Source organism: Triturus cristatus, chromosome 10 (assembly GCF_964204655.1).
Source record: "Triturus cristatus chromosome 10, aTriCri1.1, whole genome shotgun sequence".
NCBI lineage: Eukaryota > Metazoa > Chordata > Amphibia > Caudata > Salamandridae > Triturus > Triturus cristatus.
In genome coordinates, this window is record NC_140593.1 from 113,997,570 (window position 1) to 114,024,409 (window position 26,840).

At 48.3% G+C, this 26,840-nt stretch overlaps 1 protein-coding gene across 2 annotated transcripts in view; it reads left to right on the plus strand.

Moving 5' to 3' along the window:
• Positions 1-815: 815 nt before the first annotated feature.
• The window catches only part of TGFBR2 (transforming growth factor beta receptor 2), a 171,968-nt gene continuing 145,943 nt past the window's right edge, over positions 816-26,840 (plus strand). For both annotated transcript variants that reach the window (XM_085630568.1, XM_085630567.1), the window contains exon 1: positions 816-1,212. In XM_085630568.1, the coding sequence (XP_085486694.1) occupies positions 1,116-1,212 (97 nt within the window). In that variant the 5' untranslated portion in view covers positions 816-1,115. The remainder of the gene's footprint in view (positions 1,213-26,840) is intronic.

Sequence of the window (26,840 nt, forward strand, 5' to 3'; positions counted from 1 at the left end):
ACTCCACTTTAAGCCAATCTATGCCACCCCACTCTACGGCACGCTATGCCCCCCACTCTACGTCCCCCTACATCACTCCACTCTATACCACTCTACGTTACAGCATTCCACTCTACTTGACTCCACTTTACACCACTGTACTCCACTCTACACAACACTCCACTCTACTCCATGACACTTCACTTTACTTCGTAGCAACACTCCCCTCCACGCCATGACATTCCACACTGTGACACTCCACTCTACTCCACGACACTCCACTCTACGACACTCCACTCTACGACACTCCACTCTACAACACTGTACGCTACTGCAATCTAGGACACTCCACTCCATGCCACTCTCCTCTACGCCACTTTTAGCCATGCTGAACAGCAGCCACGCTGGTGTACAACATGGGTAAAACACCTTGGCAAAGGCAATGGCTCGTGCATAGGGGAGACCGAATGGCTTTGCCAATGCTTGTTTACTAAGCACTTAAACACAATTAAGATTCCAGCATGTTCGATATAAATAGACACGGTACTGTTAGTAAACATTAACGGGACAGATTTATCAAAGAGTTTAAGCCTTCATGTTCGGCCCCTGGTAAACTTTTTTGTCTGCAACGGGCTTATAAAACCTCGAGAACGAAATGGCCGTGCCCGCACGCGCCCACGAATTTAAGAGCATAACGTAGCTGGAGGCATGTGAAAAATGCACGGCGAGCGAGGAGCTGGGAGGGTTCGTGAAGGCACGTCTGCGCTGCGAGGGGCCTGGCTTTGAAAAAGGGCCGGCTCTGCAAGGATGACAGGAAGGGGTGAGGTTTTCTATGCAAGAAAGAAAAAAAAAGAGTAAAAAAGTGCCTCAGACCTAGGAGCAGCGGGCCAGCTGTTTGCGAAGTTGAACGTTTCCTGTTCCCCTGCTCGGTGCTCGGCTGTGAGTCACCCAGACACTGAGGGCTGGGAGGGCTGGGGGACGGGGAGGGAGGCAGCCCGCCTGTGCTGGAATCCGGGGCTCGCTCGGGACGGAGAGGCACCTCGAGGGCCAGAGAGAGGACCCCCGCATGAAGAGGCCCCCTCCGCGCCCCCTCGCGGGCCACGGCCTGGTCTTATGAGAGCCCCGCCGGAGGGACCATGACGGAGGGGTTGCCCCGGTGCCAGCTCTGGCTGCTGCACGCTGTCTGGTGGACCCTGGCGGCCAGTGCCGTGCCGCCCTACCTTCTGGACTCCGGTAAGTGCCCTGTGCCCCTGCCGCGCCAGTCCCTGGCTGGCCGGCCTGTGTGGATTTGCGCTCTCGGCTATGTGAATTATGTAAAGCGCCTGACTGCTCCGGACAAGGTCCTCTGGGAGCTTCTGTGTCCGAATGCACCTTGGTGGTGTCCTGGCCGAAGGCGGCCACAGAAATTAGACTTTTTAAATAAATTGAGGCATAATCAACAAAGGTCAGAGGACTCGTGCTGTTTTGGAGTCTTCATAATACTGGGTGCGGGTCAGACTCCACATGCTGGACGGTCACTCGGTTGAGCGCCTGCTGCGCAGATATGTTGTAACTTGCAACAGGTTTCAGTCTCAGCGCGGCCGAGAGCTGCAGAGGTCAGTGTGCAGTGACTCGTGCATGTCACCTGTAGGATTGCTCAGCAGGTTAATGCACCTGCTCCAGATGAGTGTGCGTGAGATGTGGTTCACCTGTTCAAATCACAGCGAGATTGGTCAGTCGCTTAATGTGCCCTGGATCGATCTGCATTAAGCCTACGTTTCGAATTTCCAGGCAAGATAGTTCAGCGGGTTAATGTTCTGTCGGTCTGGGGTTTACAAGTGTGACTCCTGGCACGGTTGGTTCTTTCAAAGCACTATACATTGAATGTACTTGTACAGGTCAATAATACCACTATGTACAGACAATTCCGTGCCTACTGTCGTCAATAATAATATTAAGAGACGCGGCGTTCTTCATAAAAGTGACTTTTGCTGCTTTGCGTTTCAATCCATTGAGTAAGACATACTTTATTTTGGTGAAACAAATATAAGTGGGTTTTGTTCAGAAAACGCAACATATGGGGAATCAATCGTATGTTCTGTTTATTTTGCCTTCTCAGCCCTGCGGTCAGCGTGTGAGGGAGATGATAAGAGTTGAGCTATGTTGGGGAGATGTGCCCGTAGTTTAGAGGTGAGCGGCACGAACCCTAACACGGTTAACTCCTTTCATCCTTGCTGCCAGTAAAGCGCCAAGGCTTTTTTGGCAGGCGCCCCGCCAGTAATGGATCGGTTTGTGCCCCGGGGCTGCCGCAGAGAGGGGCGCAGCCCACCCTCATCCACTTGAGACGCTCTTCCCGCCACTCTCCGCCCCTGTGAAACAGCTTTTGTAATCACGGCGCTGCCGCGTGGGAGGTTTCGCATGGTTTGTCCTGCGCAAAGCTCTGTTTGATTTCTGTATCTTAATCTCTGTGAGTTAGACCCCGGCATGTGCGGCTGGTTGATAGCGTGTCCTGCGCTTAACGGTCAGTCCTCCCTGTTGGTGGGTGTAGGGGCCTTTAAATTACACACACCTATAAAAACATACTATAACATCGATTATAAAATCCCGCACCTTTGTTATTCTCGTAAATGTTATGGCCCAGGGCGCAGTGAAGCGGAAAAGGGTAAACTTGGGCCAGTAAACAAAGCACACGAAGTAAAGATTATGGTTCAATAATTCTATCGAGATGTTCGAGAGAGAATCTTGTAAATGCCTCCAGAAACACCGGGTGACTTTGTTGGGCCATAATTCACTTGCTATTTGTTAGGTGTATTATATATGTTTGATAGATATCATGTTTATATTGGGTGGCAGGAAGCTTTAAAGTGGCTGTTTCGGGGATAAAAAGGGTTTCTAGGAGCCGGCCAGTTAACCACAGTGCCGTGCAGTTTGGTTGTCTGCAGTGTAAGGATAGACACCTGTCAGTTGTGTTACTCAGCAGTTGTGGTATAAGCAGCAGTATTTCATGCATTCATTAAGAAGCGCCTTCAGCGGGCAGAGCTGATAATTCGTAAAGCTCCCTCGCCAGTCTCCGGCTGCTGATAGGCCCTGATTGCCGGCCCTGATTGCAGGCCCTGATGCCGGCCCTGATTGCCAGTGCAATGTTCAGGTTTCCTTTACTATTCTCGGAGAGGGTGCTGCTTAACAAAGGGCACTGATGCAGCTGTGTTTGTGACGCTTGCTCTACATAAATGCATCGTTATTCTTAGAAGGTGATTATGTGGGTGAAGGAAACGAGTGGGTAAACATAAGGCCTCCCCTTGCGTGAAATCCATAATTCACAGGGATGGATGAATGTGTGTGGGGGAATTGTGTGGGGTTCAAACCTAGCCATGCTACAACATGCCGGGCAGTTAGAGAGGGGGCGGAGGGGGCATCAGGCGACAGGAATGGTGGTGATCCAGAAGGAAGGACACGGTGGCCGTGGGGCAGATTATAGGAAGATAACTAGCGGGTGTAAAATTACCCCCTGGAATATCGCCGCTTTTTGTGCACTAAAACTATCCAGTCACGCAGTAACCTTGTCTATAGCAGCCCGTGACATGTTCTGCACCTTACATTCGCTTCATTCACTAACCAGCGCTCGAATTACAACGTCATAAAATGACACTTCAGAGTTTATCTTGGAAGTTAACAACACAATGCAAATTGTGCACGGTGGACTTGGAAGAGGGGGTCTGTGTGCTGCACTGGTCGATCGGTTCACATGTTGTTTTGTACAGATCAGTTTGGTCAACATTCCAATGTCCTGGTGAAACTGTTGTGTGTTTGTCCATTGTGCCGCAACAATGCTGCTTTTTGCGCTCCACCCGATTGTAAACTGTTGTCTCAGGTACCTGAAGTGTGCCTCCCTTGCGTTCTCGCTTCTGCCTGGCACCACGAGTTTACACAAACGCCTCATTACAGTTCGGTGGGTCAGTGCGCCTGTTGTCGTAATTATTGTGTGACCGTAGTCTGATCCTACGCAGTCTGAGAAACGTTGTGATGCATAGTAGTAAAATAAGTTATCTGCAGCACCAGCGCACAGAGGCTGTGACACCAAGCACTATAAAATACATACTAGTTATTGTACCACTTTCCAACCCTTTTCTCAACACGTCAGATTCCTTCGCATATAGCATTTGTATTATTTTTGCGTTTATATAGCGCCTACTTCTCCTGACGAGGCGCTGAAGCGCTTTGCGCTTCAAAGTTCTGGACTGTGACTGCACCTTTATTGCCTTCCAACCGCGAACCGAAAGGCATCCGCTTTGTTTGGTGTTACACTCTCTGCTTTATTGTTATTAATTCTGGATATCCCGAGGTGTGTGGATGACCCCTGGGGGGCCTGGAAGGGACTGGGGGCGCCAGGCATAAGGATTTCACTGCTTGCGAATACAAAAGAGGCGACCACAATCTCAGGGGCCCTGACCAGCTTTGAAATGGCGCATCTTCATTCTTATGTTGTATTTAGGAGTTTAATAAACAAAGGCAAAACTTGCAGCCACTTAAATGATAAAACTTTATAAAATACATAAACTGATCAAGTAGCTTGTCTAATATCGGATGAGTAAATGCATTGCAGTCTTCTGTCAATGTCATATTTAAAGCATCTCCTAAAATGATGCATTTTTCTCACCCCTGCATAGTTCAACTCATAATCACACCCCTTGGAACTCTCCAGTTTTATCATAGCTCCGAAAACTTAGCGCTAGCATGTTCACGAATTGCCGAGGATCACCCATTTCGGTGGAGTGGAGAAGCCTGGCTGAGCACGAGGACTAGGCCATAACAGACAGGCGCATTCAGGAACACACAACATATGACACACCCCTCGTAAAATGCCTTGCACGTGTTTCACGTGCGGTCCTGAACAGGCCTTGGGGCAGATTTAGAGATCTGCGCCTTATCGACTCACAATAGCCCCCTCTGTGTTCAGCACTAGGCTCTGAATGGCTGTTAGCACTGGGCTTTGAGTGGTTGTTAGTGGCCCCAGAAAGGACTGCCCCTGCCGCCTGGGGCATAACACTGCGCATGAGTCTGCACGTCCATCTCAAGGGGCACTTAATACACCTGGCATTGTTAAGAAGAATTAGTTGTGTTTTTGTCATGTTATGAAGAAGTAAGGCAGCAGCAGCCTTAGGGCTCCTTGTGTCGGTGGCATCGAATTACAGCAAAACCCCCCACAAAAGGCCCGTTTTCGCTGCACAGGCTTCATGCCAGAGGCAAAATGTCTTTTTTTTCTGGGACAACCGGAACCCTCGTGCTGGTCCTGCCTAACAGACAATATGTGACATTAATTACTTCCCACAAGAGGCACTAATTTCACCTGTCTAGAGACAATGCTTTCATCCGTCCACCCCTGGAAGCACAACATTTTTCACAGTGGAGTGGAGTCACTAAATGCACAAGTCCATTCCTAAACGTACAGCATTGATTCGAAACACTTGAGACTTACAGCATTCATCTCTCTTTGGAGGATGTCAATACACTGTAGGACCTCACCCTCCTCTCAGAGTACCACTCCCGGATGCTGAACCCGAGAGGCACGACTCACCCTCACACCCAAGAGAGCGCCCAATGTTTGGGTGAAACAGAGAAGCTTCTAACACCCATCAAGGCCCAAGACCCAACTTTCAAGTTTTGCTCTAAAAGTTTGTTTTAATATCAATGGATGGTTCCCACGTATAAGACTATTCATGTGAAAAGATGATTGAGACTTTGCTGCAAGGTGTGTGTGTGTGTGCGTGCGTGCGTGTGTGCGTGTGTCACTCCAACGAGTTCCTCCCAATGTTCCCATTTAATTCTGATGGTTAAGGTTCTGTCATTGGCCTGGACAGGCCACTGGGCCGTGTAATGAAACCACACTATTTTAAACAAAGGGAGTGTGCATGCCCCAGCACTTTTATTTTTCTATTTTTGGGTCTTTGAGACACCTTTAGATGTCTTGCTAGACTACTATTTTCCATCCAAAAATTATACATAATACACACATATAAAGGGGTTTTAAGTCAGACTTGATCCAGTGGTCAGATAAATCGCCAGTCACCCTTCGCTTCCGTCTGTCGCACGGGGCAGTTGGTCAGTCCACTTTCCCCATTGGCTCACTTTACTTTGAGTGGCTGCTCAAAGCCTGTCCACGTTTTTCTCCTCCACTTAAACGTAGTTCTGTTATCTTCAGTGACACACCCACTTCAAAGAGTGTTTTATTTTATCTGTTTATTTTTATCATCTTTGAATGCCACCTATTTATTTTACCTACACTTTAGAGGCACAGTTGGGAATTTTTTTCTGTCTTTTTTTAAGTTGCTGTTATGAAGTTTTTACATGTCATAATATTGTAGCTGCGTGCAATTTGGATGCTTGGTTAGCTGGTGTTTATTCTTGTCTCCTTCATAAATAATGAAAATTATAACATGCATAGCACAAGTAAAAAGCGCGTTATTTAAAATTCATCACTAGTAACACTGTTATAGTAGTGAATTTTTTTTCAATCACAAATATATGGTGGCCATGTTTAGGCGCTGCATGTCTTTTTCTATATTTTTGTGGCGTATGCTTGCAACGGAAAAACAAAAATGCACCAGCCTGCAAGGCCTTACCCATGGCCTTTGCCAGTGCTTGTTCTGATTTAGATCTCCATCTTAGACAACCTCCCAGATTCCCTCCTACGTCAAGTTTAGCAAAATACATTCTCTTAATTACGAAAATTATGAGCTATTTGATTATACAGTGGTTGGGCATCAAAGGTCTTTAAATGTCCCCAGTGTATATGTTGTGGCTGACTCTTCAACATTCATCTTGAAAACGGCAAAACAATGCTGTATGGAGTCGGCTCCTTCGGGGGCTCGTGCAGCAGTGGTGGTCACAAGTGGAAAGTGCTGGTGTTTGCACGGCTTTAGGTTCAGACTTTGGCTATTATCTACATTGGAGGCCTCAAACAGAACTGAGCAGCTAATGAGACAGATTGTGTGATGCTTACCTCTCATGTAACACCCGTTAGGCCCACTTGCATGCACTGTCGCGCTGAAGCCACTCCTGTGCTGCATTGGCCTCATTTGTGCTGCACTGGCCACTCCTGGGCATGCATTGTCCACTCCTGTGCTTGCATTGTCCACTCCTGTGCTTGCATTGGCCACTCCTGTGGTTGCATTGGCCGCTCCTGTGCTTACATTGGCCCCTCCAGTGCAGCATTCTCCACTCCTGTGCTTGCATTGTCCACTCCTGTGCTGCATTGGCCACTCCTGTGCTTGCATTGGCCACTCCTGTACTTACATTGGCCTCTCCTGTGCTTGCATTGGCCACTCCTGTGCATGCATTGGCCCCTCCAGTGCAGCATTGTACACTCCTGTGCCGCATTGGCCACTCCTGTGCCTGCATTGGCCCCTCCTGTACTTGCATTGGCCACTCCAGTGCTTGCATTGGCCACTCCAGTGCAGCATTGGCCACTCCTGTGCTTGCATTGGCCACTCCTGTGCTTGCATTGGCCCCTCCAGTGCAGCATTGTCCACTCCTGTGCTTGCATTGTCCACTCCTGTGCTGCATTGGCCACTCCTGTGCTTGCATTGGCCACTTTCTGTACTTGCATTGGCCTCTCCTGTGCTTGCATTGGCCACTCCTGTGCATGCATTGGCCCCTCCAGTGCAGCATTGTACACTACTGTGCCGCATTGGCCACTCCTGTGCTTGCATTGGCCACTCCAGTGCTTGCATTGGCCACTCCAGTGCTTGCATTGTACACTCCTGTGCTTGCACTGGCCACTCCTGTGCTTGCATTGGCCACTCCTGTGCTTGCATTGGCCCCTCCAGTGCAGCATTGTCCACTCCTGTGCTTGCATTGGCCACTCCCGTGGCTGCATTGGCCACTCCTGTGCTTGCATTGGCCCCTCCAGTGCAGCCTTGTCCACTCCTGTGCTTGCATTGTCCACTCCTGTGCTGCATTGGCCACTCCTGTGCTTGCATTGGCCACTCCTGTACTTGCATTGGCCTCTCCTGTGCATGCATTGGCCACTCCTGTGCATGCATTGGCCCCTCCAGTGCAGCATTGTACACTCCTGTGCCACATTGGACACTCCTGTGCTTGCAATGGCCACTCCTGTGCTTGCATTGGACACTCCTGTGCTTGCATTGGCCACTCCAGTGCAGCATTGTCCACTCCTGTGCTTGCATTGGCCACTCCTGTGGTTGCATTGGCCACTCCTGTGCTTGCATTGGCCCCTCCAGTGCAGCATTGCCCACTCCTGTGCTTGCACTGTCCACTCCTGTGCTGCATTTGCCACTCCTGTGCTTGCATTGGCCACTCCTGTACTTGCATTGGCCTCTCCTGTGCTTGCATTGACCACTCCTGTGCATGCATTGGCCCCTCCAGTGCAGCATTGTACGCTCCTGTGCCGCATTGGCCACTCCTGTGCTTGCATTGGCCACTCCTGTGCTTGCATTGGCCACCCGTGCTTGCATTGGCCACTCTTGTGCTTGCATTGGCCACTCTTGTGCTTGCATTGGCCACTCCGTTGCTTGCATTGGCCACTCCTGTGCCTGCATTGGCCACTCCGGAGCTTGCATTGGCCACTCTGGTGCTTGCATTGGCCACTCCTGTGCTTGCTTTGGGCACTCCAGTGCTTGCATTGGCCACTCCTGTGCTTACATGGGCCACTCCAATGACTTCTGGTTTGTCCTACTCCGACTGATCAAGAAGAGGTTGACGACAAATGATTTTAGACTTTAGAAAAGCCACTCAGGGTAGGGCTGGGATTCAATCTAGCAGGGTGAGTGGGCTATCTCAGCCCTTGTAATTGGTTTTTGCACACCCCAGTAGTACTTTTTGTACCATATCTCAATTGTTGCATCAAGCGACTGCCCTCTTTAGATCTTTAGAGCTAGAGGGTGCCTTGGTCGAAGCGGCAGTGCCATATGCCATTTTACATTTGTTTTTGGAATAAAAGCTACCATTGTTAAATCCAGCTTGGCCAATTTGTCGCCTGAGAATCAGGTCACCCATATAATTGTACAGTGATTTCTAGGGTCGTAAAACCAACCTTTACGCGCTTACCAACATCTGGGAGTCCATCATACACCTGTATATTCAGGCGGATTTGATTGGCCACCTGCCATTATCTGCAAGTGCAAGGGCTTTAAATAACAGCCAACATCAGCACAGCCATTGTGATTTACCTGTTGATGGTCTGCTACATGTTTTGTTCCCATGTCGGTGGATGCAGATCTATGGGTGCCAATAACACACACATTCCAATTGCATCTGAGAAATTGACTCTGAGTAGATCTTTGCATAAATGGACGATATGTGATAAGAAAACCCCCAAAATGAAATGTCTTGCATTTGTTGATGGTTATTAAGTGCTAATAGATCTGATTGTTTCAGTCTAAATACAATAATTACTCATAATTCATATCTTATCATTATTTCTATTAGAAATTTCCGGTTGTCCGATTTGCCAAATTGACATTAAGTGATCCTGGGTGCACTAGGATATTTGTAAGAGGAAACTGGAAGCAATGCACAGGGCTGCCCATCTTTGCAGCCGTTGCTTCCTATAAATTGTATTAAAGGGTCTTGTTAAGGGGCAGAGGGAGGGAGACACTCAAGTCTGTAATGTATATCCATTTGCACCTTGGAAGCTAAACCCACAGTTATCCAGAGCCTGTACATTTCGAGTAGGAACACTATCTCCTTTGTAAGTCAATTTTGTTTATTAGTGTTGCACACAATTATTTAAAAAAAGTGTACATTTGGCAAAAGTTATGAACTTTTTGACTTTTGAAAGCTTTTCTTCTTTGTGAAATTTGCTGTGTGTGAAATTTTTCTGTGGGGGAATTCTCATGCAAAATGTGGGGTTTGTGTTTTTTCCCTAAAAAACCTACTATTAAATCGATTTTTTTTACTCCATACATATAGTGAAGTTGGCAAAAATGTCTGATTTTGCCAATTTCAAAGAACCCTAGTTTGTTGTCATGTTCGAATGCCTGCGATTGAACACATTACAAGTCTATAAAACTCTAATGTGTACCATAAACATTGTGTTCGGATTATCTATCATCATTTTCACCCTTAGTGCATGTATATGTTTAAGCAACTGCAGGGAAGATTTACAAAGTCTTTGCACCAGCGCAAAGTTGGCAAAGTAACACAACATGGTATAAAGTCGGGCACGGGTATTTACTTTCCAGGGAAAAAGGTATTTTGCGCTGGAAATGGGCCCAGTGTGGTTTATCAGTGCAAGCAGCGCGTTGCGCTGCCTACTCCACTTTGCGTCAAGCTGTCCATTACCCAGGTTAGAGTATGTGAGAAGCGTAGAAGGATAGCCCGGGGGTCATGGAAGACTATGTGAGGAGCATGGAAGGACAGGTAGCCTGGGGCTCATGGACAGAGTATGTGAGGAGCGTGGAGGGGTAGATATCATGGGTCGGGTCTCTTGGGCAGAGTATGTGAGGAGCGTGGAAGGACAGATTGCCTGGGGCTCATGGACAGAGTATGTGAGGAGCGTGGAAGGACAGATAGCCTGGGGCTCATGGACAGAGTATCTGAGGAGCGTGGAAGGACAGGTAGTCTGGGGCTCACGGATAGAGTATGTGAGGTGCATGGAAGGATAGCCTGGGGGTCATGGAAGAGTAAAGACTATGTGAGGAGCATGGAGGGATAGATCGCCTGGGGCTCATAGAAGCCTATGTGAGGAGCATGGAGGGATTGATAGCCTGGGGCTCATTGAAGACTATGTTAGGACCGTGGAGGGATCGATAGCCTGGGGCTCATGGAAGACTATGTTAGGACCGTGGAGGGATTGATAGCCTGGGGCTCATGGAAGACTATGTGAGGAGCATGGAGGGATTGATAGCCTGGGGCTCATTGAAGACTATGTTAGGACCGTGGAGGGATCGATAGCCTGGGGCTCATGGAAGACTATGTTAGGACCGTGGAGGGATTGATAGCCTGGGGCTCATGGAAGACTATGTTAGGACCGTGGAGGGATTGATAGGCTGGGGCTCATGGAAGACTATGTGAGGACCGTGGAGGGATTGATAGCCTGGGGCTCATGGAAGACTATGTGAGGACCGTGGAGGGATTGATAGCCTGGGGCTCATTGAAGACTATGCTAGGACCGTGGAGGGATTGATAGCCTGGGGCTCATGGAAGACTATGTGAGGACCGTGGAGGGATTGATAGCCTGGGGCTCATGGAAGACTATGTGAGGACCGTGGAGGGATAGATCGCCTGGGGCTCATGGAAGGCTATGTTAGGACCGTGGAGGGATTGATAGCCTGGGGCTCATTGAAGACTATGTTAGGACCGTGGAAGGATTGATAGCCCGGGGCTCATGGAAGACTATGTTAGGACCGTGGAAGGATTGATAGCCTGTGGCTCATGGAAGACTATGTTAGGACCGTGGAGGGATTGATAGCCTGGGGCTCATGGAAGACTATGTTAGGACCGTGGATGGATTGATAGCCTGGGGCTCATGGAAGACTATGTTAGGACCGTGGAGTGAATTGATAGCCTGGGGCTCATGGAAGACTATGTTAGGACCGTGGAGGGATTGATAGCCTGGGGCTCATTGAAGACTATGTTAGGACCGTGGAGGGAATTGATAGCCTGGGGCTCATGGAAGCCTATGTTAGGACCGTGGAGGGATTGATAGCCTGGGGCTCATGGAAGACTATGTTAGGACCGTGGAGGGATTGATAGCCTGGGGCTCATGGAAGACTATGTTAGGACCGTGGAGGGATTGATAGCCTGGGGCTCATTGAAGACTATGTTAGGACCGTGGAGGGAATTGATAGCCTGGGGCTCATGGAAGCCTATGTTAGGACCGTGGAGGGATTGATAGCCTGGGGCTCATGGAAGACTATGTTAGGACCGTGGAGGGATTGATAGCCTGGGGCTCATGGATAGATTATGTGAGCAGCGAGGAAGGAGAGATAGTCTGACGCTCGTGGATAGATTATGTGAGGAGCGCGGAAGGAGAGATAGCCTGGGGCTCATGGACAGAGTATGTGTGGAGCCTGGCGGGGTAAGTGGCTTGGTGTTTGTGGACAGTCTATGTGAGGAGCGTGGTAGGATAGGATAGGTAGCTTAGGGCTCGCGGACAGTAATGATAACTTGCAGGGCATAACAGATGGTTACTACAACTGTGTTCCTGATGGTTAAAAACACTCCAGTTGTTTCAACCCCTCATCTCTTTGCATCATATGGAAGTACACCCAACGCCTTCTCTAGAAAAACATACTCTTTATGCCATTTCATCCTAAAATGGCCACACGATTCCCCTTTTCCCTGTGAAGGGCAGATGGCTCCTATTTTGAGTATAGTAGGCAAATGGGCTACAAATCACTTTTTGTCCCCGTCTCCTTGACCCAGATTTTCTACATTCTTCCCTTCTGTACTGTATGCTGTGTTTACAGCTTACAACCTTTTCCATTACCCTACATAAACTTTTAGTACATGGTTTACTTTAAATTCTGTAGACGAGTCAAGGAGTCCCTGTGGGCTGTGCCTTCCGGATACGGAAGTGCTGTGTCAGGAAACGCGTCGCGAGGTCAGCCTATTTCGAACCACAGGAAATGTTTTTGTACCACCCAGCCGTGTGGACCAGAGCTGAGGGCTTTCACTTCTTAGCATGGATTGACAGGCGTGCATGCAGGGAGGCCGGGGGTGGGGGGCTGGGGCAGCTGCATGCATCAGAGGCCTTGTTTACCCTGGAGTGGCTTTAAAGATCTATATAAGTAACCAGGCTTACCAACCAGATTTACCGCCATAAATTATAAAACTGTTAGAAAATAAAAATACAAAAACAAGCAAGCGTTATAAACAGATGGTTCACCTTGTGGAGGGGGGCGATGAAAGTGTTGAGGGTGGGAGAGCAAAACCCTCGGTATGTTACAGAGTGCGGCGCAGGACTACAGATACCTTGAGTATGAGGAACAAGCATTTGCAATGCAATATACGAGAGTTTGAGCTATTGGCAATGTAATAGCTTAAACTCTCGCAAATGCAAGACCTATTGCATTGCAAATGTTTTTTAGTTTACTAGCTCCCATGCGGCGCATTCACATTTATGGAGGCCGCGCCCCTTTCTTGAGACAAGCCGCGTCTATAGAAAGGGGCATGTCCGACATAAAAGTGAAACCACGGCATGGGGCGCTTTGAGACAAAAAAGCATCTATTTGTCAAGTTACCAAACAGATATTTTTTGTAAAACCACCCATGCTGTGCTTTCACTTTAATAGCAGACGCGCACCCTTCTTAGACACGGCTTGCCTAAAGAATGTGAAAGCACGGCATGGGCGCTAGTAAACAAACAAATAAATAAATAAGCGTAGCCCCTGTACTTAAAGCGGACTGCGCTGCTAAAATAAAGAAAGAAAGAAACGCGGCCACTATAGTTAAAGCGGACTGCCATTAGTAAATAAAATAAAAGCGGGCGGCGTGCTGCGACCTAGTGGTTGGAATAGGGGCAAATCATGAAACAAAATAGTTCTCACAGCCAACATAGAGCAGACCGTGTAACAAGACAAGTAAAACGTCGATTCTTTATGGGAGGTAACAAATTCAGACAATGCAGTACTAAGGAGGGACTAACAAGCCTAATACCGCCTCGGAAGCCAGTGTTCACGAAGGACAATGACACAAGCCAATTAAAAATATTGCCAGAGAGTGGGCGGGGCTTCAAACCCATACTCCAATACTGCATGACCCAGGCTCAACCTAATACATGGAACTGGTGCACACATGTAGCAAACGCTCATTTTTAGTTTTTTATTATCACTTCTTTATTTAGGTCATGGAGCGCCCACATTTTCCGACAGTGCACAATACAAAAACCTCTTCTCATCAGGGCAAACATGAGAGAAACAGATTGCGGCTACAAAATGGCCCTGCTTATCATTTTAGATCATTTTACTCACGAGCATAGTTTTAAACAAAGTTTAGTTCCTTGTTTATAAGACAAATTGCATTTAGTTTATTCCTCTTTTTTCTGCTTTAGTAAGAATGAAGCAAGCTGATTGTTCCTCAAACTTAGTTTGATAGTTTTGTAATTTAAAAGTTGAGAAAAGCTCGACTCCAAACCTACTGATGATTATATGTACCACATGGTTATTGTTGAACTGAAACGTTCTCTGTGTTTGCTTCTGTGTCTTTATCTCATGCCCCCAGGGGGTGCCTGGAAGGGTTAGCAGAAGCGCTAGGGTCAGAGAAGCACTTTCTTTTCAAAGTAGGCTATGATGAGAAGTTGCTCTCCAACCCCAGCGCAGGAAACAACGACATCACCCCATCGCAAGACCTCTGCAACTCCCTCGCTTCATACTTCCACAACAAGATCGCGGACATACACAACAGCTTCAACAACCAACCGACGCACACCATGACCGAGCAACCACCCCCCACCACCACCCTCCACGCCTGGACCCCGATCAGCACCGAAGACACCATCCGCACGATGAACTCCATCCACTCCGGATCACCGACCGACCCCTGCCCTCACCACGTCTTCAACATGGCCGACGCTGTCATCGCACCCCACCTGCGAGACATCATCAACACATCCTTCGACACCACCATCTTCCCTGAGAGCTGGAAACACGCCGAACTCAGCGCTCTACTCAAGAAACCAACAGCGGACCCCACCGACCTCAAGAATTACCGCCCCATCTCGCTCCTCCCGTTTCCAGCCAAAGTCATCGAGAAGACCGTCAACCAGCAGATGGCCGCTTTCCTCGAAACGAACGGATCCCTCGACCCCTCACAGTCCGGTTTCCGAGCCAACCACAGCACCGAGACCGCCCTCATCGCCGCCACCGATGACATCCGAGCCCTGATGGACAATGGAGAAACAGCGGCCCTCATCCTCCTAGACCTCTCCGCGGCATTCGACACGGTCTGCCACCGAACCCTAGTACGGCGCCTCAGCAACATCGGAATCCAGGACAAAGCGCTGGAATGGATCATCTCCTTCCTCGACGGAAGAACACAGAGAGTCCGCCTACCACCGTACAAGTCAGAGGCCTCCGGAGTCATCTGCGGCGTCCCCCAAGGATCATCTCTGAGCCCCACCCTCTTCAACGTCTACATGAGCCCCCTCGCGGCCATCGTACGCAAACACAACCTCAGCATTATCTCCTACGCCGACGACACCCAGCTGATCCTCTCCCTGACCAACGACCCCGCCGCCGCCAGAGCCAACCTGCACGAAGGGATGAAAGAGGTAGCCGAGTGGATGACGACCAGCCGCCTGAAACTGAACTCGGACAAGACGGAGGTCCTCATCCTGGGCTCCTCTCCCTCCGCCTGGGACGACTCCTGGTGGCCCCCCGCCCTGGGCACCGCACCCAAACCGACAGACCATGCACGCAACCTTGGCTTCATCCTGGACTCCTCCCTCTCCATGACCAGGCAAGTCAACAACGTCTCCTCGGCATGCTTCAACATCCTACGCATGCTACGGAAGATCTTCTGGTGGATCCCCACCGAGACCAGGAAGACCGTCACCCAGGCCCTCGTCACCAGCCGACTGGACTACGGCAACGCCCTCTATGCCGGTACCACCGCCAAGCTCCAGAAAAGACTCCAGCGGATCCAGAACGCCTCAGCCAGACTCATCCTCGACATCCCACGAACCAGCCACATCTCCGGACATCTGAGAGACCTTCACTGGCTCCCCGTCCACAAAAGAATCACCTTCCGCCTCCTCACCCACGCACACAAAGCCCTACACGACCAAGGCCCGAGCTACCTCAACAGCCGAGTCAACTTCTACGCTCCCAAACGCCACCTCCGATCAGCCAACCACGCCCTCGCCGCCGTCCCCCGCATCCGGAAAGCGACTACAGGAGGAAGGTCCTTCTCCTACCTGGCCGCCAAGACATGGAACTCCCTCCCGACCGACCTGCGCCTGACCCAAGACCACCTCTCCTTCAGGAAGAAGCTGAAGACCTGGCTGTTCGAGCAGTAGCGGCTCCCCCCCCCCCCCCCCCCAGCGCCTTGAGACCCTACGGGTATGTAGCGCGCTTTACAAGTGTCACTGATTGATTGATTGATTGATTGAGGAAAGGATTAATTAATTAATTAATTCATTTATTCTTTTATGTATTTATTCAAATGTTTTGTGAAGTGAGGAGAATCATATCACGATGGCTTCTGAGCACTGCTATTTACAGACCAATACAGTGGGAAGTAAACCAAAAGCCAAACGCGACGACAAATAAAATACTCTTCTTGAGTCCAACAAGAATGGGAGAAGAAACCCTGTCTAACCTTCTTCGATCACAGGCCCAAGCAAAAATATTCAGTACAATGATCACCCGAGTAGGTCCGCTTTAAGGAGGTTCAAGAGTCTGGGGTAGTCCAGTTCTGCTCTGAGTGATCCAGAGTTGTTCAGTCTGGCTGCCGGGCCTCTTCGATTGAGGAGGCATTCAGGGAACGGGTGTGAGGATGCTGGTCAGACGCTCCTGATGGGAATGCAGCTGGTTGGCCACCTTTGGTAGGAATGACAGGACCTGCTTCCACTAGACCCTGGTGGTGTGTTTCATAAGGCACCTGCTCCCCCGGCCCTTCAGAAAGGAGTAACACTACAGAACAACAACAAAGCAAGTCCTCCCACTGAGACAGCCCTTACGACAAGCCTTGGCAGAGATAGTCCAAGTGTTTTGAGTCCTTCGGTGCATTGCACCAGTCCAGGGGCTGCTCATGAGCTCTCACCTTCGTAAAATGCACATCTCTGGCTATTTAAAAGATGTCCACCTTGTGCCCACCACAGTATCTTTACCTAAAGGGCACACTGTGGACTCTTCGCTCACAAGCAATGTCCTACCTCATTATTTCACACCTGGGGCCCACTCTTTCCCCACATACTGGTTGCCTCTTCTAGCTCTAAGCCCAGGCCCCATCCACCCTTTCTTTCAACTTCCTTCAATGACAATATTGGTTTTATTACATATATTTGAAGGTACAGTTCAATGGGTATAACCACCTGAGGCAAAAATCAATTTTCACCTCTGGTTGCCCATTCGTCACCGGCAAAGGGTTCCCAAGTGCAATACGGCTCCTTTGCTGCCACCTTCTGGTGGCACCAAGATGTGTACACCTTGCTTTGCATTATGAATGCGTTGGTCCAGGATATTTTGTGTATGTTGCTGTGAGGTGAACTATAGAACGTTTTTAGCGCAGCAGAAGTATCTAAACTGTAACAATGTTATGTATGGGGTCCACACGAGACCAGATTACGCACAAGAGGGTGCTGGGTAGGAGGTTTCGTTTTTGCGTCTTAAATTAGCGCTAGACCAAACTTTTTCTTTTATTTGATCTGGTACTTTATTTATACCTTTGTCTTCAGCTTTTAAAAAAAAACAAATTGTTGCATATTTGGAACAGAAAAAGACAATAATGTCTATATACAGAAAATACTTGTGTACATATAGTTAACAAAACATTAAACAACAAAATTGTGTTTTAAATGCACAATCTAAATGAACATTAATGTGAATAAATCATAAACCAACCATCCTAATGTCTTAGAAGTCTTATATCAAAATCCTATTTCATATATAGATATAATTTCATAACTTTTCAACAAATGTGTGTATCAACGTTTCAATTAAGGATACATGACAAAATGAGCAAACACGGGGAAAACATTTGTGTCAAATACATGGGATTTTTCTCTATGTCCTGACAAAAAATAAATTCACAATTCCTCCATGTTCATATCACGAATCATAATAAAGCCAACGCGTTTTAAGTCTCTGATAATGAATATGCGGACTCTCATCAGGGCTCTTGATTTTTGACAGCAATGAGGGTTTCTGGGCACTAGTGTGTTTTTATCCGTTTAGTCTTCTTTGATGGAAAAAACAAAACAGGTCCTGGCCCATTTCCCTGCTACACATATAAACGGCCCAGCCAGAACCAGGCGCACTGGGCCTAACTCCCCTAGTTACAGACAGGGTAGGAGGTTTTGGCATGTTAGTGAGAATGCAGAGTATTCTGTTGGTTATCATATATTTCATAACCCATTTTTATATTAATTATTCAACTGCATTTATTAAAAAGTGAAAGCACCAGAGATGAGGTGCGACATTATGACAGTAGTGCATGCACATATTTTTATTAATTCATACACTATTCACCGTTTAAAATCAAAGAGTAGTGGTGATTTCCCAGAACCCTCCATTTTTTAGTCAATGGCCAAAGCTGTCATTTGGACTCTGGGTTTCCAGTTCCAAGGTCAGCAGTTTATAATTAATTCCAGATTGCCTTCCTGCTTTGCTTTTCCACCTTTGAGGAGTTGCTTGGTCTTCCAAACATCGCCATCCAACCTTCACCATTTTACACCATACCTTTTGTCCTCCTGCCAAGTTTCAATCAACTTTAGAACAGGGGTAATCCAAAACCTGGCAAGAAGTTGTGGCTTTTGTGGTGTAAATCTAGTTAAAAGAACATTGAAGACGAAGAGTTTGTGTACCATGTTTTGAGTCTACACACCTCTCCTTCACAGGAGGGTTCAAGTGAACTTTTGTTTTACTCACATGAGGCTCCTTAAAATGTCTTTCTTCTGTATCCAATACCTCAACAAGTGCAACATTGTCTCAAACACGCCTCCTTTGGCTTTTGGGAGGGAACTTCTGCCCTCTGCTACTTCCTTCACTTGGTTTAATTATGTTGTTATGTGACCCACAACACACTACATAGGAATGCATGTGCTTAGTGTACATACGAAAAAGGGAATTAATTTCACTTGTTACAGATTTTCAGTCTTACTATGTGATGGATAATACACCACACCTTTTGCCTGCCTACCACTGGCTTTTTGCAACATAATCCTCTTTGTGTTATTTTTAAAATGTATTTTATAAAGTGTGAACACGACCCGCTTGACCTGCCATAGGAAATACACTACAGGAAATCACAACCGGAAATAGCAATAAAGTAAGCCTTTCCTCTGCACCCACCACCGCATACCGTGCCCCGGCAAACATTTCTATGCATCTTGCAGAATGCACTGCTGGCAGGGCTTGCAAATTCGACGTAAGCCTTTGAGTGAAGGGGAAAAAACGCTGACCGAGTACATCGGGAGGGGAGGGGGGGCGGCTAGGGGAGGGGGCTTTGCAGGATGTCATGCCTACCAAAAGGTGCGGTCTTTTTAGTACTGTTCGTACTCCGTAGGTTAATTTATAGGGGTGGGCGGAATTTGCGAAATCCACTTTAGCAAATTATCGCGAAAATGTTAAAAATGATCGCAAACACGCGGAAATATCGCGAAGATGCGGAAGTTTTTTTCCCGCATGTTCGCGAGATTTTCTGCATGGTTGCGGCTCGCCAATTTACCCATGTGGTTGCTCGCGGGCACAGCCATCTTATTTTCAGTTGTCTCGCGGTCCATGTTAAAAGTGTCTGGGCAAAAGTTTTACCTCATTAGTACTACCACTTAACTTCTAAATATTTAACAAGCAGCTCAAAGATGACAATTCAACCTGTGGATAGCGCCTTCCATTGCACAGCAACATGGGTTGTCGAAATTTTAGTAACTTTTTATCCGTCTGAGATAGAAACACTTTTTTGTTGCTAAAATCTGCAGATTAGGCAGCAGATAAAGGATTATGTGGCAAATGCGTTAAATCCATAACTTTGCAGAAAACGACAGGGCCGCAGAATGGCCCTGTTTCTCAGTTTTTTGAAGTGTGGCTTCAAGTCACAGGGCCTAAGGCAGGATCACGGCAAACAATTTTAGCTAGAAGAGATGTGACTATACATTGCATGCTTGCATTTCACTAAACAAAACATGGTTAAATAAAAGGTCTACCCAACGCTAGTGAGGTCTAGATTCTTTCGCCTTATGCCCTCCCTGCTGGGCATTGCCTGCTGGCATTCTGCAGGGGTTGAGCCCTGTGCTTGCTTCTTGGTGTTTGCCTTGTTTTGTCCAGTGACATTCTGACTCCCCAGAACAGTTATTGTTATATTGTATGTTTTTTTATCTCGGTGTTTTATTGCACATCGATTGGAGGCTTCTAGGGCTGGCTGCAAACATTTAGAGAATGCAAGCCGCCCTGGCTGAAGTGCCCTCGGGTCACATTTCGCCTCCAAAGGCAACACGTCTTTATTTACTCAACGCTCCGGATTAAAAAGAATTACAAAGATGTTGAAACCTGAGCTGAAAGGGTTTCTACTTATTTTCTGTTCATTCAAGAACAGTAAAAAGGTAAGAGTCTGTCAAAGAATGTATTGTCAACCCTTTCACGTCTCATAAATGAACATTCACGAGAGTGTGCCCATTACAGTTTGTGTATAAAGGACATTGAACTCACTCAGAACTGTACAGAGAATGGGTAGGGCGTCGCCCAGGACTTTCTAGGGCATCAGGAATGAAGTGGGGCATGCCCAGGATCACACAAACAGTAACATTTGTGGTGTGCGAGTGTCCATGGGCATGAAGACTAAGAACTCATATGGGGGCGGGAAAAATACAATGAAATTGATGAAACTGAAGGCTGGCATTCGAAGGTTTTTAGAAAATAGACACGGTGCACCCCACCATAGAGTTTGCCCGCCATGGCAATGACATCTTGAACTGCACAAAACCTAGTGGTGGCCAGACGGACTTCAATAACTGCCAGCCAGAGTTAATTTACTCCTAGAATTACAGCAGGAGGGTGGTGCAGTCTGAATACTGGGGCATCAGCAGGGATGTCCCCCTTACAGACCTCACTGGGGGTGACTGGCACCCTGCATGCAGCTTTGGATAACTCGGGTTTGGTCTGAATGCCTTTATTTTCATAGAGTGCCCTCTTTTGTAGGTAAATGAATGTGGGTGAGCATGCCTCTCTTGTTCCCCAAAACAAGTGGAGTAGGCAGGGTGGGTGGTGTAGAGATTCCTTTCACAGCACAGTCACTGTAGTGGGAGAGAAATACACACACTCTTGGGGCAGATTTGCGTTCCCTGGCGTATCCCTGCATATCAGCAGGGATGCGCCAGGGAAGATGCGTCACGCAAGTTTGCCCTTGCGCCACCGCAGATGCGCCACATTTACAATGCGGTGCATCGTGGCGCAAGGACAAGCAGATGCGTGACGCATCTGCCGGCGTAAGGTTGGCGCAGTGCTGAAGTTGTGACGCAAGCGCGACGCAATTCCAGCACTGTTCCAACCTGCCCTATCCCTAACGTGGTGCATCACGCCTTACGCCTGCTTGAAGCGGGCGTAAGGATTTGACGCACCAGCGTCGGAATAGTGACTGCGTGAAATCTCGTAGATTTCACTGCGTCAGTTTTCCGAGGTTTTTTCCAACGTAACGCCCACCCTGCATACATTAAACCTGACGTGGGTTTAATGTGGCGCAGGGCTTTACAACGTGACGCATCTCCCTAGATACGTCACGTTGTAAATCTGCCGCAACATGGCGCTAGCTTTGCACCGCCGCTGTGTCACAAAAGCGACGCAACGGCAGCCCAAAAGTTGCGCGCAGGGCTTGTAAATCTGCCCCCTAGTCTACACCCCGTTTTGCCTGTAACCCACAGCACAAACTGGGTAAGTGTGAGATATATAATTAAATCAGGCGTATCCCATGTACCTGGAGAACCCTGTGTAGGCACCAGAAACTACTACGTACAGTTCCTATCTCAGCATCATTGTACAGACACCAACCGGAGCGAATCCTTCCCAGCTCTGGTAGAAAGTCGAATCACGTGAGATCACCCGGGACACAGTTCTGCCCACTCTTTGCACCAATCACAACCTCTACCTGATCACTACTCTCGAAGCCCTATTGGTTCAATGTCTCCATGTCTACCTTATTTCATTTCTTAGGCCTGGCTAAATGCCGCAGCTGAGGTTTACCTATTGTTGCCAATTCTACAAAATGTACACAGAGTAGCCCAGAGGAGCATTCCCCTCTCTCGCCTCTTGGTACTGGGTGTTTAATGCACTCCTCCTGCTGCTACGGAGGGCTTCCATTGCACTGCAGGACGGAATATTGTACATCTCAAAATCACAGGGAATTCTTGCACATTATATTCCTCATCTTATGTGTGCATTGCATACAGAAAGAGAATCGTTTTTGTTTTGTTCTTCTGTGCATCAGACTTATTTACTCTTTTTTTTATCAAGGAATGTGTTTGTCATACACACACATACTTTCAAATCCACACTTTTTTCCACAAAGGCACACAGCCCAGGTACCTGAAACACAATATATAGCATTGGCGAAAGGAATAGGTCTGGGATTGTGCGAAGCACAGGCAATCACAAATTCAGTTTAAATTATTTTGCACATTAACACCAGTCCTATTGGCTTTGCCAAATGTTGTGGCTCACAATCTCGCTATCTTCTTTTTATCTTTTTCGGATGCCTCCACGCGCGTCTGTGGTGCCAGCTAGGAGCAGCTTTGCCTGATCTGTCTCCATGTTTCCATTCCTGGCTTTTGTTTTACAAATGATAATCAGTTACATTAGCACAGCTGGTTCAATTAAAGCAACAACTCCCAAAATACACTGATTGTAGAAATCAAAGCCCAGGCCTGGAGGCATTGTGTCCTTTCAGCATAAAGTGCTCTGTTAGCGCTGGCTCTGAATGTACAATGCCTCATTGCACTGATCTCAAATGGTATTGTAGCCTTGGGTTACATACTTAGTTCAAGGGTTTGTATAGCGCTGGCTTGTGATAGGGACCACTTCGTAGCGCTGAAATGAAATCCCATTGACTAGTAATGCCACTTGCTGCAGAATGGTCATCAAAGGGTAAAGCATGGGCGAAAGGGGTTAAGTCGCCACAATGAGGGGTACATCTTGGTGCACAAACGCACAGGTAGGCATGTAATGGGCCCGGGACTTACGTCAAATCATGAGATTATCAAGCAGATGGGTAAAGACGGAGAAAAGACTGGCCAGAGACAGCCTACTCAGGGCCGGCTTTAGCCCTGGTGACGCCCGGTGCAATAATCACTTTTGGCGCCCCCCACATCCTATGACCACTTCATCGGATTCTCTCACTACCACCTGCAAAAGTGCCCCTCATCTCTCCTATCATAAACACAGCGTACCCCTGAGGTCACAGCGCCCCCTCCACAGGTCAGCGCCCAGTGCGGCCGCACCAGTCACACTGCTCTAAAGCCGGCCCTGAGCCTACTTCAAAGAAGGAGGACGTCTAAGTGGCATACGCTATGCACTTCTATACAACCAAAGCATAGCCTAGCCTGGCATAATGCGATCAGGCCTTTAGATGTAAAGTCGGTGGGGGAGGGGGGGGGGCCTTGTGAGGTGTAGCATGTGTCGTCGAAGGCAAGAAGAGGGGGTGGTAAGGGCTTTAGTGTTCCTAAAAAGGTGTAAAAAATAAGCATTTTTCATCAAAGACTATTTGAACAACAGGAGGCAGCACTAGGAAGAGGCCAAGAAATGAATGGACAGCACAGTGAGGTGCAGAGAAGGATGGACCTCAAAAAGATGGAGACAAAAAGGCAACATCATTGATAAAAGGTCTGTGGTCACCTTATTTTCTAAACTGGAGTAAATGTAAACCGGAGACCGTGCAGGGCCTGTGAGTCAGAGGTATGGGGTGCAGTGGGCAGCCTGGCAGGGCCTTTCGGGCCCATCCACCTGCAGCTGTGTGTGGGACTTGTGTAGAGTGAATCTAGCCACAAAGCAACAGAGCAATGTACACATTCGGGGCTGTACAGGAAGGGGGAAGAGAGATGGGTGGGTACCCGGGGATACAGCGTCAGGAGCAGGGTTTGCCCGGGTGTGGGGCAGCGTGCTGGGTGAGGATTGCCGGGATCTTCAGGGCAGTGGCTGGGGTGGTAGGACTGCTGGTAGGTGACGGTAGGCAGTTGTGGGAGTGGGAACTCGTAGCTGATGGCTGACGTCCATTGGTCACCCCGTGGCCTGATATCCCTCGGTTACCCTGCGACAAGGTGTTGACGGGTGACTCCGGACTTGGACGGTGTTCCAGAACCTCGGAGCGCGGCAGTAGAATGCCTGACACCGACCCAGCAGCCCCCCCCCCCCCCCCGCCTTTCTTGTTTTGGAGTCTTGCAACGCTGCTGGGCGTTACTGTGCCTGGACAGGGGAGTCATGGAGGCCCCTGCAGCCCCTGCGTTGCAGGCTGGCCGCCAACCCCTACCTAAATACGTAAAGCCAATAAACACGCGTGTGTATGGGAGACTCAGAGGCCCCACATCACATTCTTGGGGAGGGGGGGTCGGTCTTGTATGCAAATGTCTGAAATCCGATCAGGCGGCAGGCGGCTTCATCTGCACGTGGACATAATATACCCTGTCAATTACAGCAAATGAGCGCTTAATCTCTGGGCTAGGGTCAGCGTGGGATGCAGTGTGCCTTCATTCACCTCCAGACAGTCAGTCAGACTGAAAGAGCAAACATGGAGGCAGGAGGGGGCGGATGTGTGAAAGGCAAACGCATTACCTTGGCCCCCGCGTGGGATTCCGAGTTTAGAGCTGCATTCTACAGCTACAGAAAGTAGGGATGAGAGAGTTTCGCCACTGAGTAGGTGTGAAAGAAACGCCGCACAGCATTGTGTAGGCAGAGAAAAAAGGTCTTTATACTTCACCTCAGAACGGAACAAAAGAAATGTAGCATTCGATGCATCACAGAGAGACCGACAGGTCCCCCAAATCTGCCAGTACCCCGCCTGCTCTTGTCATAGTGCAGTTTCACACAGCACAGTCACACCCCACCCCACAAGCACCCTAGAAACATTCAGAAACACCCAGCATGAATACAGCGCACTCTCCCGCCAACAACACCAGATCACATGACACCAGCCTGGTTTGTGATGCACATGTTGAGTTCACTAGGGTCTGGCTGATCAAGGGACAAGGGTCCTACCAAACCAGACAAAAAACAGGCAGGTGCTTCAGCACGCCCACCCATACACATAAGACAAACACCTCTGAATAAACTCTCTCCTAGCCACGCACAAGCAACCACAACCTGCACTCAAACACTGTTCTGTGTCTGCACAAAGGTCGCCCAGATGAAGCCACAGACACTTTCCATTGACAAAGGTTAGGACCCCAGTAGAAATGTCAGTAATCCAATATAGCACAACACTTGTGCACTCTACATACACTTGTGCCAGGCCGGGTCTTTCTGAATGTCTTCACTTTTTCTAGGTGGCTCTTTGACAAATTCTCCACCTTCTAAGCATGTTGTGATCTAGGAAAGGGTTGATCCCAAAGATGGTTGGTAGTTTCAGACTTTCAATTTCTCTTCTCTCATATACATATAATTTTATATTTTTTGTGCGTCTACTTATAGGACGTATATGTGTATACCTGTGTTAGCACTTTTAAAGTGTAAACCTAGCTAAGCAGCAATGTCTTTCTAAATGGTTTGAAGATCTGCAACGCTACAAGCGAAATAACATTTTATCAACTGGAGGGTTCGTCATATGTTATGTTAAACTACTTGTTGAGCACTACATATACCCTAGGGTGTCTTGGCGCTAGCTCAGCAGAGAGCAGAGGGAGACAGAAGGAGGGCTAAAGAGTAAAAAGCCAGGATTTCAGAAGCTTTCTGAAAACCTGTAGGGACGGTGCCGATCTTACGTGTATTTCCAGAAGATGCCATTCTTTGGTTCCTCCCGCAAGGAGGATGCTTTCATCCCATTTGGTTTTCTTACACTTTGTAGGATCCAATTGATCTCAGGTTTCTATTGGGAACGTACCAAGAAATTGATTTTCTCAGAAAGTCTGGTCCTGTGGCGTGCAGAGCTTTGAAGGTGAAACCAAAGGGGATGATGGACGGAGTGATGAACAGTGCAAGCACTCACCCCCAGTCAACTGATCTGGGTTTAATCCATCATAATTCTTTAGCTCACTCCGCCACCCCAGTTCAGACATGGCCATAAGCAAATCAGTCTGACCCTGTGCCTCATGGGAACAGTCCAGCCCGAACTGCCAAGCCATGTCTTCCCGGGACCAGAAACGAGCTTCCTAGGACCGGTTTCTGGCATTTCAGCCGTCTTCAGCCAGACTTGCTTGAATCCAGTGGCAAAGTGAGCAAGGGACCCACGTCTGAGCATACCCTGCCAACTTAGGGCAAACAAAGCAAAACCAAAGGAGATGATGGACGGAGTGTTGAACAATGCAAGCACTCACCCCCAGTCAACAGATCTGGTTTTAATCCATCATCATTCTTTAGCTCACTCCGCCACCCCAGTTCAGAAATGGCCATAAGCAAATCAGTCTGAGCCTGTGCCTCATGGGAACAGTCCAGCCCGAACTTCCAAACCATGTCTTCCCTGGACCGGAAACGGGCATCCTGGGTCCGGTTTCTGGCTAATCAGCCGTCATCAGCCAGGCTAGCTTGAAACCAGTGGCAAAGTGAGCAAGGGACCCACGTCTGGGCATACCCTGCCAACTTAGGGTGAAAAAAGCAAAACCAAAGGGGATGATGGACGGAGTGTTGAACAATGCAAGCACTCACCCCCAGTCAACTGATCTGGGTTTAATCCATCATCATTCTTTAGCTCACTCCGCCACCCCAGTTCAAATATGGCCATATGCAAATTAGTCTGACCCCGTGCCTCATGGGAACAGTCCTGCCTGAACTGCCAAGCCATGTCTTCCCTGGACCGTACACAAGCATCCTGGGACTGGTTACTGGCTAATCAGCCGTCATCAGCCAGGCTAGCTTGAAACCAGTGGCAAAGTGAGCAAGGGACCCACGTCTGCGCATACCCTGCCAATTTAGGTTGAACAAAGCAAAACCAAAGGGGATGATGGACGGAGTGTTGAACAATGCAAGCACTCACCCCCAGTCAACTGATCTGGGTTTAATCCATCATCATTCTTTAGCTCACTCCGCCACCCCAGTTCAGACATGGCCATATGTAAATCAGTCTGACCC